This window comes from Hippopotamus amphibius, chromosome 3 (assembly GCF_030028045.1).
Source record: "Hippopotamus amphibius kiboko isolate mHipAmp2 chromosome 3, mHipAmp2.hap2, whole genome shotgun sequence".
In the NCBI taxonomy this organism is placed as follows: Eukaryota; Metazoa; Chordata; class Mammalia; order Artiodactyla; family Hippopotamidae; genus Hippopotamus; species Hippopotamus amphibius.
The window spans coordinates 128,089,844-128,109,902 of record NC_080188.1 but is presented as its reverse complement, the minus strand read 5'-3'; the positions used below and the strand labels follow the sequence as shown (position 1 = coordinate 128,109,902).

At 45.5% G+C, this 20,059-nt stretch overlaps 1 protein-coding gene across 1 annotated transcript in view; it reads left to right on the top strand.

Moving 5' to 3' along the window:
• The window catches only part of CHKA (choline kinase alpha), a 56,321-nt gene that overhangs the window by 15,882 nt on the left and 20,380 nt on the right, over positions 1–20,059 (top strand). Inside the window, exons 2-3 of the mRNA XM_057726046.1 lie at positions 5,474–5,585; positions 16,193–16,246. Coding sequence (XP_057582029.1) covers positions 5,474–5,585; positions 16,193–16,246 — 166 coding nt within the window. The remainder of the gene's footprint in view (positions 1–5,473; positions 5,586–16,192; positions 16,247–20,059) is intronic.

The window sequence follows — 20,059 nt, the reverse complement described above, 5'->3', positions numbered from 1 at the left end:
AGCAGGCAATCTCCTTAGTTGTGGCAAGTGAACTCTTAGTTGCGGCATATGAACTGTTAGTTGCGGCATGCATGTGGGATCTAGTTCCCTGACCAGGGATTGATCCCGGGTGCCCTGCACTGGGAGTGCAGTCTTTATCCACTGTGCCACCAGGGAAGTCCCTGAGGTAGTTTTTTAACTTTAAAATATTTCATGCCATTTGTTAACTTTATGTATATCTTGCATCATTAAAAAATTTCAATATCTTCACTAGCAATTTAATGTTTTAAAAAATTATATTGTTGCTATGTCAAAGTTTTAATTGATTAAAAAACAAGTCAATTGAGATATGAGACCAGAATTCTGACACCACTGATGGGTGAACAGTGAGCCAGTGTGGCTCTTTTGTAGGCACTTTGGCAGCAGGCATCAAGAAGTTTTAAAATGGGGCTTCCTTGGTGGCGCAGTGGTTAAAAATCTGCCTGCCAATGCAGGGGACACGGGTTCGAGCCCTGGGCCAGGAAGATCCCACATGCCGTGGAGCAACTAAGCCCATGAGCCACAACTACTGAGCCTGCATTCTAGAGCCTGCGAGCCACAACTGTGAACCCATGTGCCACAACTACTGAAGCCTGCTCACCTAGAGTCTGTGCTCCGCAACAAGAGAAGCCACCATAATGAGAAGCCCGCACACCACAGCGAAGAATAGCCCCTGCTCTCCTCAATTAGAGAAAACCTGCACGCAGCAACAAAGACCCAACACAGCCAATTAATTAATTAATTAATTAAAATAAAAGAAGTTTTAAAATGGTTGTGCCCTTTGGTCCAGAGAACCCAACTTTAAAGGGTCTCTTCAGATTGTGCATAAAGGTTGACATATAGGTATGCATTTTATAGAGTTGTGTATAGAAATAAAAAATAATGGGAAAACTCTATCTTTAGCAGTAGGCAGTTGGTTGAACCATGCTATATCTTTAAGGTGAAATTCTGTACATGATTAAAAATGATGCTTTTAATGCTGAATTGATGGAAAATGCTTATAAGTGGAAAAGGAACTTTATAGAACAGTATATTTGCCATGATTCCAATTTTAATAAAAGGAAAGAAATTGGGGAAGGAGCTTAGGAAAATGACAAAAAATATATATACCACAGTATTCAAAGTGGTTATAGTTGAATAATAGAATTTGGGTAGGTAGTTGTCTTTATTATTTTGGGATTTTTCAGATCCACGTACACACAACTTTTTGGAACCTGGATTTTAAAATCTGAACGTCAAACAACTTAATACATGTTAAAGCAGCCTACCTGAGTTGCTTCAACAACTCATAAACTGATAAACTTGATTGAGCTTTAAAAAATATGCCGGGTCCCCCAGGTTCTTTGTCGCTTGTGGTGTGTAGGTGATCTTGAATGTGCCGAAAGTAGCACAGCACTACCAAGCCACTGCTTTGTGGCTCCGTTTTTCACAAATTCATTTTCTTTAGCATATAAACCAGTTAGTCTTTTGGCTCATTTGAAATGATGATTTTCATATCTGATCAATAGTCTGTAAAAGCAGCTCTGTACTATGCTTGTGGTTCCATAGGTACTGTTGGAGGGGCCTGTGGGGCGGAGGTTAGGGGCGCACACTCAGGTGGATCCCCAGGGCGCTGATGAGAATTCCCGCCAGCAGTGACTGCTCTTTTTGGAGTCTCATCTGCCATGGCTTGCTTACATGTGTTGAATATGAAATAAACGTATTATTCTCGTTTTATCTGATAGCTTGTTCATGTAAGTATCTCTGTGCCTCCTGAGTTTAATTATGACGTGTATGTTTATTATCAAGCTCTTCTGCCATGTGATAAAAAATCTGAAGTTTCAGACTTGTTTGGAATCGTTGAGTGTTCCTGGGGTTTTACTTGGGAGGGGATACTCTTGACAAATCACATGGTAAATGGGCTGTTGTATTTCTGCTGTCATTTCTGGGGCATTTCTTCCCAGCATATCTTCTTCCTAGTCGTATTACTGGGAAGGCTCATTGGTAATTGGCTTTTTTTCTAGGTGGTCTCTGACAGTTTGGGTCATCTGCGATGGTGACATTGTTTCACTTATTCTGATTGTCACTAAAAAATTATCCAGGTTTTACATCCTCCCACTAGGGCCCATTGGGCGAGTGGCTACAGATACTATGCTATAAGAGATGAAGGATTTCCAGGTTGTGGACTTGTTTCTGGCCAAGCCGGCCTGCCTGCCTTCTTTGGGACTCTGGGGATAAACTTGGAATCGGGTTACACAGCTTAGAACAGTAGTTGATCTGTTTGCTCTCCCCATGGATTGAGCTTTCGAGAGTATGTGACAGGAAGGAAAACTAGGGTTTTTAACTGATGTCATGCCTGTCCTGTTGCTTGGTAGCCAGAAGCCCATGCTGGCTGTGACTGGACATGGCGGGCCCTTGTGACAAGCCGTGCACACGGGGCGCTGCGCTGAGTGGAGGAGAGAGGAGAAGGCTGCCCGGGCCCTTCTGCCTCCGTACCTGCTCTCCTCCCCTTGTCTCCCTGGTCTTCTTGAACTGGTGTGGACAGCGAGCTTGCCTCCTGGGAAAATAGGTCCTTAGTCTTGCAGAGGGTCTCAGATGCTATAATTGCTTTTCTTTAAGCTGTTGAAAAATCTTCTTTAAAATGACTTTTATTTACATCTGTGAAATATTTCTGTAGAAGTGCATTCAAGTTTCATTGGTTAAGAAAAAAATCATTACATATGAAAAAAGTTGTTTTTCTTTTTTTGAGAAGCACCTTTATTGAGATATAGTTCACACATCATATAATTCACCCATTTAAATTGTAGGGTTCAGTGGTTTTTAGTATATGGGATCTTTTTTTTTTTCGGCCGTGCAGCATGTGGAATCTTAGGTGCCCAACCAGGAATTGAACCCGCACCCCCTGCGTTGGAAGCGTGGAGTCTTAACCAGTGAACCACCAGGGAAATCCCAGTATACGGTTTTTAATACATCCACAGGCGTGTGCAGCCATCACCACAATCAGTTTTAGAACATTTTCATCACCTCCGAAGGAAACCCTGTCCCCTTCAGCCCCCTTCCGCCCTAGCCCTAGGCATCCACTCTGTAGATTTCCTTGGTCTGGACATTTCATATGAGTGAAATCATTTAATGTCTGTTTTTTCATTCCGGCTTCTTTCACTGAGCATGTTTTTAAGGTTCATCCATGTCGTGGCATGTGGCAGGACTTCATTCCTTCTTTTAAAATTGTGGTAAAATATGCATGGCAAAAAACTTACCATTTTAACCATTTTTAAGTGTATAGTAGCATTAAGTCGGTCACATTGTTCAGCCATCACCACTGTTCATCACTGTTTGTCACTGTTTTCATCTTCCTAAACTGAATCTCTCTGCCCATCATCAAACATTAATACCTCAGCCCTGCTGGTAACTGCTATTTGAAACTCATTAGTTCGCTCCAGATCTGTTTTATTTGGTGTGTTTCCTGGAAGTGTGGTATGTCCTTTTGATGTCTAGCCCTGCTGGCATCTTGCTTTTAGCCTCACGAGACCTGTTTTCAGGCATCTGACCTCCAGAACTGTAAGGTAATAAATGTGTGTTGTTTAAAGGCACGAAGCCTGTGGTCGTATGTGACAGCAGCCACAGGAACAGAGACATCTGTCTTATGCAGGTTAGTATAGACTCGCCCCGAAGTCAGGCGCCGGTGGTCCACGGTGGTGCCTGCAGCACTGCTGTGTGTCTGGTGTGGCGTGTGGTGCCCTCCTGCCTTGTCTCCCGTCTCTCTCAGCACCAGAGTTAAAAGCAAGGACTCTGGAGCCGGACACCTGCCTTCCATCCTCACTCAGCCACTTCCTCGCTTTGCACCCCCGTTTCCTCCTCTGTAAGATGGAGGCAGTACCAGCATCCGCCCTGTAGATTTTCCGGAGGATAAAATGATCCCATCCTGTTGAATACTCAGAATGTTGAAGCCCCAGGGCTCTGTGACGCTGAGCTCTTACAACGACTAAATCAAGTACTGTTCTTTTACAGAGGAGTGAATTTTTTTTTTTTAGGCTCTTTATTGGAATATAATTGCTTTACACTCTTGTACCAGTTTTTGAGGTACACCAAAGTCAATCAGCTGTATTTATACACATGTCCCCATATTCCCTCCCTCCCGCAACTCCCCCCACCCTCCCCGTCCCGGCCCTCTAAGGCATCACCCATCATCGAGTTGATCCAGAGGAGTGAATTTTTAAGGGTCAGAGAGGTTTAGTGGTGTGCCCAAGATCACACAGCTAGTCAGTGCAGAACTGGGATTTGAATCCTTGGCTCTGAAGCCAATGGTTTTTGCTGCCCTCCTCCAGGAAGAGGGGACTGTCCCTTGGGGGAGCTTACAGTCTAATTAGAGAGCCAAGACTGACGGCCATCCTGTTAGAGAACAACGTAAGATGGTCAGTTATCAGATATAAGAGGGAGGAGTTCGGCGAAGGGAGACGCGGGGAGAGTCTGCGGCTCTGTCATTTTCAGAAAATCTCTACTGAGCATCCGCCATTTGGGGCCACTGGGCCTTGAGAATGGAAGGTAGACGTGACCCCTGCCTTCAAGGAGCTAGCAGGGAAGACAGCAAAAGCTTCTTGAGGAGGTTGGACTTTAAAGTTGGTTTTAAACAGTAAGTAGTTTTTAAGATAGCAGAGAAGAGTGCGGAGTTTGCAGATTGGAAGAATGGGAGTAAGTGGATGTTGTGATAAGCTGTATCAGTTAGTACTAGGTTTAGCTGCTTATAACAGAGGACCCCAGAGTCACAGCGGCTTAAACAGCATAGAAATTTATTTCCCTTGTGTATCAAAGAGGTCCAGGAGTACCAACCCAGGCAAATGATTCATCCCCAAGGCTGTACTTCCATATTTAAACATCCTCTGTAACTTGTTCCTTGGCTTTGGTAGTCACAGTAGAAGGTTTAGGGTATTGAGGTCTCCCATTTCCTCTGAAAGCTCCAATAATTGTTAATGTTGTACATTTTTTGAAAAGGGTGTTAGTCAGAACTGGTTGAGAGGGGTGGATTTTGGAACTCTACTTCAGTGGAAAGTCCTGGAGGAGATGGTTTAAGTATTGCCCCAAGATTTTAACCTGGCAGTGATGGGAATGTGATGGGAATTTTTGATCATAGATGAATGTGGGCTGGAAGGGAGGCATCTGGGATTTCCCCCCATTCCCAGGGCTGAAGAGGGTCTTCTTGCTCTGAGGCAGATGCCACCTGCAATTATAAAAACTTCCCCATCGCTATCCTGAATGAATAGATCTGGGATTTGCATGTTTTTAGTGTGACTCATGGAGTTGATCTGAGAACTGTGGAGTGAATCATTTCTGTTGCAAGTATCCTGAGAGATTAAATGAAGACTTAGATGAAGACAGTCCTTGTGGGATGAATCCTGACTTCTCATCCGTGGTTATCTAAGAAGAGCGATTTAGCTTGCTTTCAAACTACAGATCCTTATGGTCCTCTTGTTTCCGACAGAGGTGGCCTCAGTAACATGCTGTTCCAGTGCTCCCTGCCCGACACTCTGGCCACCGTTGGTGACGAGCCTCGGAAGGTGCTCCTGCGGCTGTACGGGGCGATTCTAAAGATGGTGAGTTCCTCTGCTGCTTGGGGACGGGAGGGGCCTGATCACAGTTCTTATCCTCTTTCCTCTTTACCGGGGAAGAGACTTAAAATGTGTTAGTGGTGTTGTAAGAGCTATTTAAATACATTTTGTTTTAACTGGGCTGTACAACTTGGTTTTTTGTTTATGTTCTAAGTAAATTGTGTCTTTACTTATTATTTGTTAGTAAACTAGTACAAATACTCCCAGCTTTATATCCAGAGAAAGTACAATGTTGGTTAAATCTTTGATAGTGCTTGATGTTGCTTGAATTTTCCACACATTGAAATTTTCAGCTCATACTTAGGTTGTAAAATTCAAATGTGGGGAAGGTATTATTCGTATAGCATTGTCAAAAAGGGTTTACAGGATAATCCCAGTGGAAAAGCGTGAGCTCAGTGAAGCTGTTTATTAACTGTCTCCCTTTGAGAGTTCTTTAAAACTTTGAATTTGTTAGATTCCTAATCTTTCTAAATTTTTATATTCCTCAAATGATTGAATCTAACTTTCAGTTAGTGCCTTATTTGTTGAATTGTCTTAACCAGTTATAGAATATCCTAAATGTCTGAATTTAAAACAAACTATACCATGAATTTATCATTTTACTGACCACACAAATAAACGTGTGTATATTTATATGGTAGAATTTTGATACCCATATAAATCTTCCTTGGAGGGGCCCATTTTGATCTTCATGAAATGGAGAACAGTTTTCTGACTTAGTTTTTTTTTAACTTAGTTTTTTTTTTAAGACTAGTCTCTTTCAGCTCAGTCTAAAAAGCAGGTCATGTCCATATCTGCGATAATCCTATTATATGTTTAGAAATATTAGAGTTAAAAAAAAAAGAAATATTAGAGTTAAAATTGGCACTCTGGATGTTAATTCATTTAAAACAGTTGTCAGGATGCGACTCAACCTTTCCATCGGGTAATTTTCCCTTAACTCTGTCCAGCTGGGAGACGGTTAGGGCCTGAGGTTAGGGACCAGCCAGCGTGTCTGAGGAGACCTGAGGCCGCTGTGGCATGAGGTTCACGTGCTGACTGATGGCCAGCCCTGCCCCCGACTGACGGCGCACAAGCGGAACAGGGTCTTGCTTACCAGGCAGTTCAGTTTTCTGTTTAATCAAGTTGCAGTTTCAGAGCAGTTCTTGAAATACCCAATTAATGTCCTTTTGGGACTTTTAATGAAATCAGCCTTCAGCCATTTTTTTCCCTCTGAGGACTTTCTGTAAGAATTAAGTCCCCTTTCTGCTCATTTGTTTTGTGTGCTTTCATTTAAGCAACAGTTTAAAAATACCTTAATAACCAGCTGCTGGAATTGCACGCAATGTAAGACTATAGTTTAAATCTGATTTCTGAGGCCCTTGTTTCTATTTCAGCTTAAATAGGAGCATTTTCAGTGTGCACTGTGGGCTCCTCTGAGGCCAGGGTGGGCCCTGTGCCCTGTCCAGAGCAGCAGTGCCCTGTGGAGGTGAGGGGACACGCTGATCCGTGCCGTGCAGGACGCTGGTCACCGGCCACATGTGGCCATCATATGCTTGAAATGTGGCAAGTGCAGCCAAGGAATGGAGTTTCAAATTTTGTTTAATTTTAATTAATTTAAATTGAAATGGTTCCATGGAGCTGGTGGGTGCTGTATGGGCCAGCACAGCTCTAGCACGTGCGGTGGTAAGGACAGGTAACTTAATAACAACCGGCTGCAAAGATGCACCATCAGTAGTTAATATCTGTGTCCCTATTTTTAAGGGGAAAAAAAGACTATTGGGTAACTGATTAGAAGAACAGAGAATAACTGAAGCCACTTAAGATAGAATTAACTTTTACCAAACAAATGGATGAGAGTATGTTTTATGTGCAGTTTTAATGGGGAGGAGGGACCGCACTCTACATTTAGCTTCTCGATTCTATTTTGACGAGGCTGTTAGTTTCCATTCCTGAAACTGCATCTGCTGATGAAGGGTAGAAGCTGTGCTTGAAAGCACGTGGTAAGAAAGGGAAGCAAGTAGCTCAGGAGATAGATAACAAGCAAACGCCTGACACTCTCACGATTGACTCGTTAGACAACAAACTCATTTTAGTTAGAGAAAAGCTTTTCCTTTGTTTTATAAGTGGGACTCAATGGTTTCAATACAATTACTCAGTTGATTGAGTACACCTTTTGGTTGAAGTTTGAACGTAGTAAAACCATGAAACCTACAGCCTCAAGTATTTTTGGTTCCCAAGTTCTTCAGGGTTTGGCAGGGGCACTCACTGCCCAATAGTTTCGGACATCAATGGCCATTGTAAACTGTTGGCCATTTGAATAGTTTGGCTACTTAAGGAGGGGAAAAAATTCTGGAACTCTAAACAGGGCCTTGGGTTTAAGAGAGAAGGAAAGTAAGGGGCCGAGACCAAGTAGCCAGTAAGACTCGCCTGGCGGCAGTGCTGTAACCCTCAAAGTTGAGCTCACATGGCTGGTGTTGGGGCCTCACCACAGATGTCAATTCCTCTGCAAATATTTTCAACGGAGATTTTAAAATATCTATGATTTATTTCATTGCTGTGGGTTTGCAGTGAGTCTGGCCTGTGATGGAAGGAGGAATATTTATAGTCTGTAAGAACACTTACATTCCCATCATAACCAAAAACCTGGCCAGAATTGATAGTAACTTGTCAGGATTTGCATGGATTGAGAGATGCGGCTGAGCAAATATGGAACCCAAATGATGTCACGTTACTCTCATAAATTCATGGATTAAAGACAAATACCATACAACTCAGACGTTATGCTTTCCTTATTTTTTACTCTACCTTGGAGGACAGCACACACACACCCTGTACATGCATGTGCATTTACGCAGATGTAACTTGCTATTTCCTAAATCAGCTGTATAAATGCAGTTGTCGCACCCTTCAAGGTGGATGAGAATAAGCTCCTTCCCTGAAACGTGTTAATTGGTGACTGCACGTAATGATAGACTTAGGTGTTTCCTCAGAATGTTTAGCTGTTTTGCTTACCACATGATAGACTGGTGTAGTTTAGTCCCTTCTTTCCCTTTTCCCTCCTTGTTTTCAGCTTTGGAATTTTTTTACCTCTGTGAGAATCAAATATTATGTAGCAGTATTTTTTTTGATTTACGTGTACAATCATTGACAAATAACTTGGTTTAAAATAATTAAATGCTTCCTGACTTATTTTCACCTTGGTGTTGTGAGATGTCTAACTTCCTTTATTTCCATAGCAGCCCTGAAATGACTGCTCTCTGGTTCAGTTCACTAAGGGTTAAGTAGCAGAAGGCCAAGGTAAAGCCTCCTGGTTGGATTTAAGGCCCTCAGTTCTGTCCCACAAACAGCTATCTCTGCCAGCCCCCATTTCTATACAAGATAAGACACAAGTACAGTTCCCAGCTGTACCCTGGAGGTTTGGTTTAGGATTTGTGCTCATTTTAAGGGGCATATGGAAAGTCCTGTGTTGGACAAGGGGAAAAATGGGTACTTTTTGAGAATCAAACAAGATAAGACACACACAGCTTTGAAAAGCTGCCATACCACACAGTATGATTTGCAGGAGATTATTAAACATAAAAAAATTGGTCTGATCTTAAAACGGTGCATGTCAGTTAGTGTCTGTTTCACATAGGCCAGCTTTAACTTTAATGAAGAGGAGGTTATTCTCAGCTGCATAGACGATGGAAACCGAATTCAACTATAAAATTAGCCGTAACCACAGCAGGTAGGATAGCTCGATAGAAGTTTTGAGAAGTACTGGGTGAGCCTTTGCCATTGTGGAAAGTGATATAATTGCTAGAAGAGAGATTGAAACGATAAAATTAGCTGTCAATGTAACTTGATTTTTTTCCTTTCTGGTACTGGGAAGGAACATGAGCTCTGCATCGTCCAGTAGCAGCCTTTTCCCAGAAGCAAGTTTGGCTGATTACAAATAACCAGTTTGCTTATCTATCATGAATTGTGGAAGACACAAATGTCAGTACGTATTGTTCACTCAGTGTAACCTGTACCAGTTGGCGGAGGTCTCCGAGGAGGCTTTGTCCCTGCCTCTGTCAGAACAGTGACTGTGCTGAGCCAATCCCTTCCCTGCATGAATGGAGAGATTCGGCCTCACCGTCTCAAACGGTCTCGCAGGCATGAACGTTTATAATACCCCAAAGCTCTCTCGAGTGTTGTCTGGGAAATTTTCGTTTTTGTTCTTTGAGTAATAAAAGGCTAATATTAGTGCTTGTTGGAGTACTAACCGTAATGAAATGAAAGGCATCAAGGCACAACGCAGATACTTTCCGTGACTCAGAAGGGTACCGCCTGGGACACGGTCTTTTTTGAATCCAGAACACAAAATGCCATCTTCCCTGTTTTCTCTTAACCCCAGTTTAATTAAAAATTTAGTCACGATAAATTACAGAGCAGCCCACGGATAGTTGGCAGTAAACCCTTGGCTGCTAAGAGGCTGCCCGCGTGCAGCGCTTCCCTCTGGAGCTGACACGGTGTGGCCGCTGCTCCCCATGCAGAGCCCTGCTGGATCCCAGAGGCTGAGCACGTGACCCTGTAACCGAACACGGTGCATTCGATTTTTTTTCCTCATTGTATTAGGTCATCGTGACCTAATTTACTCTGCTCTTAAAAACTCCCCTTGTATGTTGAGCATGGTGTAATTATATCTATTTGTAAGGCAGTCAAAATCTCCCTCTCAGAAGTGAAACATGTTTCCAGTATTGCGTGTTCCCATTTGGTCTAACCTAGGATTTCTTCCATTAATACTCTCCAAAGATAGTTGCCAAATCACCACCTACAGTGGTGCCACCTTCCGTACCTGCTTTGGTGCCTTCTTTTGATAACTAAATAAACCACAGACTACCGTGTCTAATTTTGACGTATGCCAAGTGTCTTTGTCTTGCTGGTCTTAAATGTTTGGGATTTATAGCATGAAGCCAGGACGGATTTCTGGTCCCTGGAACGCTGGTGTGAGCGCAGCCCGCCCTCTTGGGAAGGAATGCCTTTGTGTTGGGTGGCGTGAAGGGCGTGGGGGGTAATGTACCACTTTAGCTGTATGTGCATGTGTTCTCTGCTGCAGGCTTGTCCATGCGATCGTGCCTGGAGCACTCTGGTTTCCAGGTGACAGACACGATTCACGGTATAGTATGAGTCCTCTGAAGTTGGAGCATTCTCTACAGCTTTAATTTCTTTCTTTTAGTTCTTGGTTTCAAGAAATGTTTTTTAAAAACGAAGTTGTAATGCTTTTGTTAAGTAGCACCAGCTACAGTTTGTGCTTGCTGAAAGAGGTACAGTAATTAAGATTTCAGAATGCTATGTATTGAATGTATCACTTTGGGGTTTGGGTTTTTTTTTTGGTCCAGGACAGATCAGATCCCTTTCTTCTGTTTCCTCAGTAGAAAATGACAAACATTTAGTAATTTTAGAAATTTATGGGCCTGAACTTGAAAATTCATTTGAAGTATTTAACTGCTTCTTCCTTCTTACCACTTTCAACCTTAAGGAAATGCTGTGTACATATGGATATTTTGGTTAGAGTTAGAAACTTTCTTCTCTGTCTTTATCATTCAGTGTCCTTCTCCCCCACCCAAGCCTTGATGCAGCTCAGCAGTGCTGATCCGACGTGGAAGGACACACAGGCTGGAGAAGCGAAGGCTCTCTTCCTGGAAACGTGTTACTTACAGGTCAATCCTTGGGGTGCTTATGCCGAAGGAACTTGGAAGCCTTTGGAGTCTTGGGGCAGCAGGTTACCTTGGATCAGACCTCAATTTTGCAAAGGTCCTGAAAGGCAGCTTCTTTACCTGGACTTTCACTCACCTGTCTTTCTCCTAGCTCATGTCAGCCTAGAGTCTTTTAGAAGTTCTAGTCTCCTCGATATTTATCAAGTCATCCGATTTTGCAAAGTTCAGCAGGATCACGTTGTCTTAGATTGGTCCTTGGGCAGATCAAACATACTCTAGAGACTGCAGTAAAATGTTACAGATCATTTGTCTGTTTAAATTCTCATAATCCATGTGTATTCACTAGATAATCACATAAGCTGTACTTTAAATCATTGCATCATCATCTCACATTTTAGCGTGTTTTATAAAATATTTTCAGAAAATGCTGAAAGAAGCCATGAATGCAATAAATACAGAGTGTTTTCCTAGAAATCAGGAAGCAGGAAGGAATAGGGTCCATAATATTGAGAAGAAAACATGAGAAGAGCCACATGACTGCTGTGCATTCTAGGGAGTCAGGATTCTCACCCTTTCCTGCCCTGGCTCACCTGAGAGATGGAACACAGTCCCCTCGTTAACAGGGATGTCATCCCAGGACCAGACGAGCATCACAGCTGCTGAACGTCCATGGTAGTGCAGCCCATCCTGTTACTCTCAGGATAAACACTGGGACTCTGGAGAATAATCTCAGGTTAGTGGAGAGACGGAAGAATTCCTAGACCAAATCTCAGGTGCCCCAGAAATTGAGTCTAGCTAACATTTGGATTATTCTTTCTTAATCACTCATGTATGGACCCCAAAGCACTTTTAAAAGGCTGCAGCCAGCTTGCTCTTTTGTTTTATAAGAGCCTTTAAAAGAGCCAACAGCTGAGTGATCCAGGTAGTTGCTGTTTGTAGACTCCCGTTTGTATCTTTTTCTTTCTGTAGCCACCTTATATTTAACGTGGTGCTACTTCCTCCTTCTGACATTGTCTGTAATTGATGATTTGGATTTCTTAAGTAGCATTTCCAGCTTATCACACTGTTGATGACATGTCGTTCTTCTCAGTTGATTCATCCCTCTTCCAAACCTGCCCCATAAGCGGCTTATGTGGTAGTGGATCTTTACATGCACCTTGAAGGTAAATGTTTCAGGCATTACACATGACACTGAAATAGCCATACGCCACTTCCTCCCGCTTTGTTCCTGCCTCTCTGACTAGTTTATCTACGCACAGCCACACACACACAGACCAGGGAAAATCAAGGTGCTGTTTTGTTTCATCTCACAAATGTGGTTTCATTAAAGTTGTTTCATCATGAAACTAGTTCCCTCATCATTAGCAGACTCTTTTAAGAACTGGCCAAGTGATGGGAGTTTCTTTGACAAAATAAGCCTGTTATATTGTGGAATATCAGGTAACTTACTTTTTCCATAGCCTTCTTTAAAGTACAAAAGCCTTTAAATGCGATTTTGTCAGAAAAGTAACATTTGAAACCCTGTACCAAATATATTTATTGTAAAAGTGACAGACTAAACACTTTTCAAAGTATAGGCATAGGTCAAGTAAAAAGAGTCCTCTATGCTCTCATCTTACTGCCTAGCTAATAGAGTTTAGGCTTTTAGGAATTTAGGTTTCAAATTTGCAAGTGTTTGGTCAGTCAAAAATCTTTTTCAGCTTTTAAAATCTTCTGTAATTTTAAAACAAGACATAAACCACACCCCCGTTATTATTGCTGCCACTTCAGCCTGTTTCCCACCGCACAGCTAGCGACTACGTGGGTTATGATGAAGATTCTCTTGAAAACCAAGCCCCAGATAGGAAGAAAAAATGAGGAAGACGGGAGGAAGCCAGTGGCAGTATATTTTTATTCCCATTGGGTGTCTTTTTATTTTCATGACATCTTTGTAGCATACAATTCACTTATTTACGTGTACAATTCAGTGGTTTTTAGTATATTCATAGAGTTGGGCGTCCTCTTAAGCATATCAGATACATTCTGACTTCTTAGGTCTTGAAGTTTCTGTGTTTATTTTAAAAAGCATTTTATCGTGGAGAATTTCAGACGCACGCACAAGTGGATCCGAAGAGCACAGTGAACCCGAGGTGCCCAGTATCCATCTTTCTCTCTGACCAGCTTTCTTTCGTCTTTACGCTCTTTCATTCTCCAGAGTTATTCCAGACATTGTGCTATTTCTTCTATGAAGGCTCCAGCCTGTGCCTATATAAGCTGATTTAAAACAAAAGTGTGAAACTACAAGTGTCCCCCTTAAAATTTTTAATAATTATGTAATATTAACCAGTGTCCAAATTTCTAATAAATGTTAAAAATTTTATCTTCATTTTATAACTTATTGAAAGCTAATTTTTATTAATGTACAACTTGGTGAAAAATTTGGAGTCATATTAAACATTTGTACACTATCTTTTAATACCTGTTTGAAATATATTTGTGCCTTTGAAATAAAATTCCACTGATTCCAAGTGGTATTTTACCTCTTTTCTCCCTGGGCAGAAAAGTCCTCTGACTCTGTTTTGGCAGCTCTCTCTTGTCAGCTTACCTCTGCAGGAGGCCACTGCTCTCACCTTTCCCTCAATATTCAACCCGCTTAGTTTGCCATTTCCTGCTCTTACTCTTCTCACCTACAGGACTGAGGGAGCTGAACATTCTGTACTGAGGAAACAGAACAGAGGGCTGGGTATGGCAGAAGTCCATCTTGCCTTCCTGATGGTGCTCTGATGGGAAAGAATGCATTTCCCTTGGCGGGGTATGGAGTGGGCAGGGGTGGGGAAATTGTTCATAGAATTTATTGCTACCTAGTGGCGCTAATATGTTGAAAAGGAATGGCCTTGGAAGCTAAGCCAACTGCTGTTGTCAAGAGCACCGTTAGGCAAGGGAAAGGGACTTCTGCTGGCTAAATAACCCCTTGACTGTATCCCCCTAAGAAGATACAGTTCAAGTCATAACAGCCTAGGAATAACCATAGTCGGCTAGAATTGTGTACAGGTCAAATCCCGTTACGACAAATTGCAGGAGGATATCCAGTTACAGAACTTTTGTTCTTCAGTGTCTTTGGGGAGAAAAGCACAAGGATTTAATATTTTCAGCCCCATTGGGCATTCTTACTAACACTGTAGCCTGTTCCCGCACTCCTGGGATCACAGATGTGAGTCTGCCCCTTGCCCTTGAGCTTCACAGCTCAGAAGTATTTATGTAGTTGGGCCATCCACAGAGTGTAGTGAGCACAGGAGTTGTTGGGGAGGACCAACAGTAAGGAGAAGGAGTCCCTATTCATTAGGAACCTGGAGGCCACTGGGGAGAGGGGACAAGTCAGGTGTAAGTCTAAGGCCACGGTGCAGTCAGGAGGGTGTTGTGGAGTTAAGAAAGGAGTGACGCCTTCATGGTGCCTCGATGCTGCTCCCTAGGGTTTCTCACACCCGACCTCAAGCCATCAGCAAAAGTCTAAAAATGTTTCTGTAGTATTTTCATTCTGTAGCTTTCATTGTAACGGGATTTAACCTGTAACATCTTTCCATCAGAGAAATGCAGATGACACAAATGAAAATATCGTATATCCTCCATTTGTACTTTCTGTACTTTGTACAACATGTACTTAACTGTGTTAAAGTTGTTATTGAGTATGTATCAGTGCAAGTCTTGTGCAGATAACTTCATATGAGCATGGATATTTATTTTGTTTACTTTTATATCGAGTAAATACAAAACATGCATTAAAATGTCTGTGGAATGTAATTTCCACGTGTGATGAATGGGAGCAGTCGTTTTAAATCGCTAGCTGTTTCGAATGGTGCTAGAGTAGCTGGTGGTGCTTAACGTGGCATTTTTTTTTCCTGTCCACACTTTCTACCCTTGGTACAGGTATTTTTGATAAAGCTGTGGAATGGAAAGGTATGTTTTTTGTGGGATGTTCAAGAACCTTTTGCCTTAATATTTTTAAAGAGCTTCTTTTATGGGCTTCTGTGTCTGATGTGAGCAGACTTAGTTTAATTTTAGCAATAACATTTTTCTAGGGGCAATCTTTGAGTATAAAGTTTTGACAGGACACGTAAGTTTTTGACTTGCTTTTCCCTGTCCCCCGATTAAAGTTAATGTGAAGGTTTTTAAAGCACTTGGGGTGGGGGTTGCTTTTAAAAGATAAGATCAGATCTTCCATGAAGAAAGGATGTGACCAGAGAGCTGCTCGTGTAGTTCATGGTCGAGGTGTGTCATCGATAGAACCCTGGTTACCGATAATTTGCAATTTCATTGAGGAAAGTGACGTGAAAGCATCTCTCAACACGTTACCATATGAATCAAGTGTAGGGCCTTTATTAACCTGGCACGGGCCTCTCTCGGGTGGAGGAAGACTCCACGCTGAGCTAGTGGCGGCCTGATGAGCAGGCTCAGCCGCGCAGACCCAGTGCCGGGCCTCCTGCCCTCACCGGGCACCCTCGTCCACCCTGTGGTGAGCTCGGCGGCCGCAGGCCCGTGTGCGCCCCCTGCCCTTGCAGGACGCGCCTTCCTGGGGCTGACATGGCCTCGAAAGACCCACCTGGCTAAGCTGGCGAGCCAGCCCGAGCGCTTGTCTTGAGGCGGCCTGATTGGGAGAGCGGCCTCCACTGACTTTCCTCCGACAATGAAATTGTGGAAAGGTACTCGGGATGGTGGTGAGACTCGCAGCTGTGTGTTCCCCACGGCACATCTCTTTTCTCGTAAAGAAATGAAGTGCTTCCTCAGGTGTCGGTCCTAGTGTGGGACACTGGTGGTGCGTTTAGACTGTGCTGAGAAAGACTCGCTAAAGCTCTGTGATGTTTTGTGAACCCTGACTGTTCTGATGGTTGCAGAGTTAGTGTCTGCTCAGAGTTCCCCATCTCACCGGAAGTGTTTGCTTTTTCTCCTTCGTAGCGGTCCTGTAATAAGGAGGGATCCGAACAAGCTCAGAAAGACAGTGAATTCCAAGTAAGTAATTCAGTCCGTTCTGCATCCGTGTGAGGTGTGAGCTGGTGGTGGCAGCCCCGCCCCTTCTCCGGCAGCGCCCCTTCCCGCCCTGCCGTCCTGCTGTGTGTCCCAGAAGTGGGACTCTGCGGGTTCTGGGAGCCACCGCAGTGAGACCCAGCGAACAGCCCGTGTCCAGTTTCCTGCTGAAGGTGTAGGGAGTGGACGTTGTGTCTTTAGGGAGACCTGAACAGCATCTGGGGTGCTAGGAGATGGTGGCTCGGGGTGACCCGTGTACGTGCTGTTCTGGCGTGGAGCAGTCTGTCACTTCCCTGGGGGTCTCAGGGGCTGCCCTTCCCCGGGGCAAGCAGGAGTGTTTTTTCCCTCTGCATGGTACCTGCATCCCAAAGGCTTCTTCCTAAACTATGAAGTTTGAGTTTAAATGACCCCACTCTCTGAAACACATGTGTTCAAGAGGAGCTTGAGGTTGAGCGCACCTGTCCCCTCTTTGAGGCTCAGAAGTGGGGCGTCTGGAGTAGTGATCTCCACACTCCAGGGAGGAAACAACTTTGGAGCACACTCTCTTAGTATGTGGAGGTTTGTATAGAAGGGGAGGGTATGCTACACACCTGCACGCCTCATGTATAAAACGAATATCTACTCACACGCTAATATACTGGTTTTACTAATACTAATTATTAAAATGATCAAGAAACAGAAATCTAAAAGAGGTGAGATTATAAAGGAATAAAAGTGCTGCTGTTTTCTCCTCGCCAGTCCTGGATGTTTTGCACGGGCCCTGCTCTGGAGACCGTGGTCTGGAGGGACTGGAATATGTGCTCTCTGGGGTGACACTGACTGAGAAGGTGTCAGTGGGAAGTGACTGACATACTGTCTTCAGCCTCTTGGGCCCTTTGTGTACAGACCTTCGTCCATCCTGGGAGTTGAAACTGTTGGGTCATTAGGACCTCTGTGATGCTAAACCCGAAGTGTATTTTCAGCTCTCGTTTTATCTTGACTTTGTAGCAGCTAAGGCGGCCAGACACAGGGACACAAAGTAAAGGCCCCTGCTTTCCTCCACCCGTCCCTGTCATCGTCTTTCTAGGCTCCTTCTCCTATTGTCTCCTATTGTCTTAAGTACTCAAAGTCCGCAGGCCGTATCCCCTGCCCTCCCCTTCCCAGGCCACCTGATCCAAACCTGGTCCTTGGCGTTCCTCCTAGAGGCCAAGTGCCTGCGGCTCCTCCAGCCCACAGGCCTGCTTGGAACTAGTACCAACTGCTCCCCGTCTCCTGAGGTGTCTCACCACCAGGTCCAAGACTGAACCCATACTCTCCCCCACCCCCACCCCACCCCCGCCGTCCAACGAGCAAAATCTAAGTCTGGCCTTTCCAGGCAGGCCAGGAAGCAGGGAGTCACCTCCAGTACCCTTGTTCCCTCACCCCCATGTCCCAACCACAAGTTTGTTGGTGGTTGTCCTTTGAACCATACTTGGATCTGTGTACTTTCTCTCCGTCTGGACTGAGCACCTGCCTAGTCCAAGCTGCCACCAGCTCCTTCCTGGGTTCCACTTCCACTCTTGTTTCCCACAGACATTCCCTTTGTCTTTGCCAGAGCCAGCTTTTGAACTGCTCATCTGATGGTGTCAGCCTCTTGCTTACACTCCTCCAGTGGTGTCTGTCTGCCCTGGTCCAAGTCAAGTGGGCTTTGTCCTGGCAGACCCCTGCGGCCTGACCCCACGGGGCTTCCCAGTCTCATCTCGCAACACCTTCCCTGCTCCCCAGCTGTGTTGCTCTAAGCTGTGTGGGTTGCTTCGTGCCACGGGGCCTTTGCACACGCTGCTGCTTCTGGATGGAATGCTCTGTTCTTCAATCTGCACCCCCTCCCTCTACTTCTAACTGGGATCTGAGCTCGAAGATTCCTTTTCTTCCTCAGGGAGCCTTTCCTGCTCTCGAATCTAGGTTTGCTCCTCCATTTCGTGCTCCCACAGCACCGTGTGCCTCACCGGTGCGCTTCTCGTGACTGAGTTTCCGTATTACGTGTTAACATCTGCCTGTTCAGGGTGGCATCTTGCTGCCTCTCACTGTCTGCTGCGGCTCTCATGCCTGGTGTGCAGTGGGTGTGGAATCGTTGAATGCTGGCCACAGCCCCGGTGTGTTGTGGCCCTCGCCTGCTGTGCACGCGCGTCCCTTCCTCTCATCAGTCCAGCATGCCCTTGCCGTGGGGCACCCGTGGGTCACTGCCACACGTCTTCGCCCTGCGCCGGCTGGATCTCCGCACGGGGCCCAGCAGGCAGCAGTTCAGGTGCTGTGATGCTGCTTATGGTCCACCAGGGTCAGAAGATGGGCAGTTGGCTGTCAGGATGGGGAAGGTGGTTTGTCTTCTTTGAGCCCCTTGGAGCGGCTGGTCTCCTCCGGCGGGAGGCCTGGCCCCGTTTCCCTTTGTGATGCTGAGCCTCAGCAGGGGGCCTGTGAGTCTCTGGTGGGCCCGCCTCCCCGGCCTGCGCTGTGTGTGTCGCACCTTCTTTCCTCTTCGGATGCCCCACCAGAGAAATGCCGTTACATCTTCTCAGGAGGGTCATAATCTCCATATTACTGCTGTAGTTAATTTTTTTAAAGGAAGAAAACCACACAGATGACGTGAAAAGTCAGCCGAACACCTTCCCCCCAGCCACCCCCCCCCCCCCACCGGGCCCCTTCCCCCTCTTCCGCTCGCTCTGCCCTGGCCCCAGTCTGACCCCTGTCCCCAGTGCTCCCTAAAGCACTCTTGGTTTTGTCGCCAGCGACTTCTGTGTTGCCAAATCCAGGGGCCACTTTCCTCTGCCCCCTGCTTTCCATCTCTGCAGCGTCTGACACAGGACACCGCTGTGGCCCCATGGTAACAGCAGGTGTCTTCGCTGCCTCCGCCACCTGCTCTCCCGGCTCCCCTCCCCCCCCGCCCTGTCTAGGTCAGGTGTTCATGGGGGTGGGTTGTAAACCTCTAGTGGGGCATCACATGTCCGCTTTTTGTTACTTTCTTAATTGAAATAGAGCAGGAAATACTAGAAGGCAGGGCACAGTTGTGAGCACACAAGGTTTGTCTTAGGGGGCTGTGTGTGTGTTAGATTGCCGTGTAAAATGTATTTCTTACTGCAGGGATGGATGGTTGAAAGCATTGCTGTGGATGCTGGGCGTCCTCAGGCTTTGTGCTGCTTCCTGCTCTCCGGCCCAGTGCGCTGGCTGTAATGCTGTCCGCACGCTGAGGACTTTATCGCCGGCCCAGACTCCATGGCAGCTCCCGCAGCTTCTCCAGGCTGATTCTGTCCTCTTCTTTCTCGGTTACTCCTTGCGCGCATCGGCCCCTCCCGAGCCTTGCTTCACCCCCCTCAGGGTCACTGTGTCTGCTCGCTTTCCTTGGGGGTGGCCTCCCCGTCACGACACCCTCTGCTCCTTCCCTGCGGTGTCCCAATCTGCTGACGGCCTGCTCGGTGCCGGCTCTATCTGCCCCTGAACGCAGGCTCCATCGGGGCCGGAGCCGCGTGCGTCTTGTTCCTGTTTCCCTGGGGCTTGGCACACTGCAGGGTGCAAAGTACACGTCCAGTAAACATTCTGGGGGTGAATGTGTGAGTATTTCTGAAGCCAGTGTGATTCGTTTCAGGTGGAGGTGTTGATCCTCTCTCCTGAGAAAGCAGTTCTAGCCGTGGGTGGGCGGTCGGGGCCGAGCCTGGCGCAGTGGGCGCTGGACCCGGTCACATCCCTCGCACCTGTCCTTCACTGGCCTCGCTTTCCTTGAGGGTTTGGAGACCTGAGATTACCTGCTGTCCTTCGTAACCTACCCATCTTTCTTGCTTGTGACTTGGC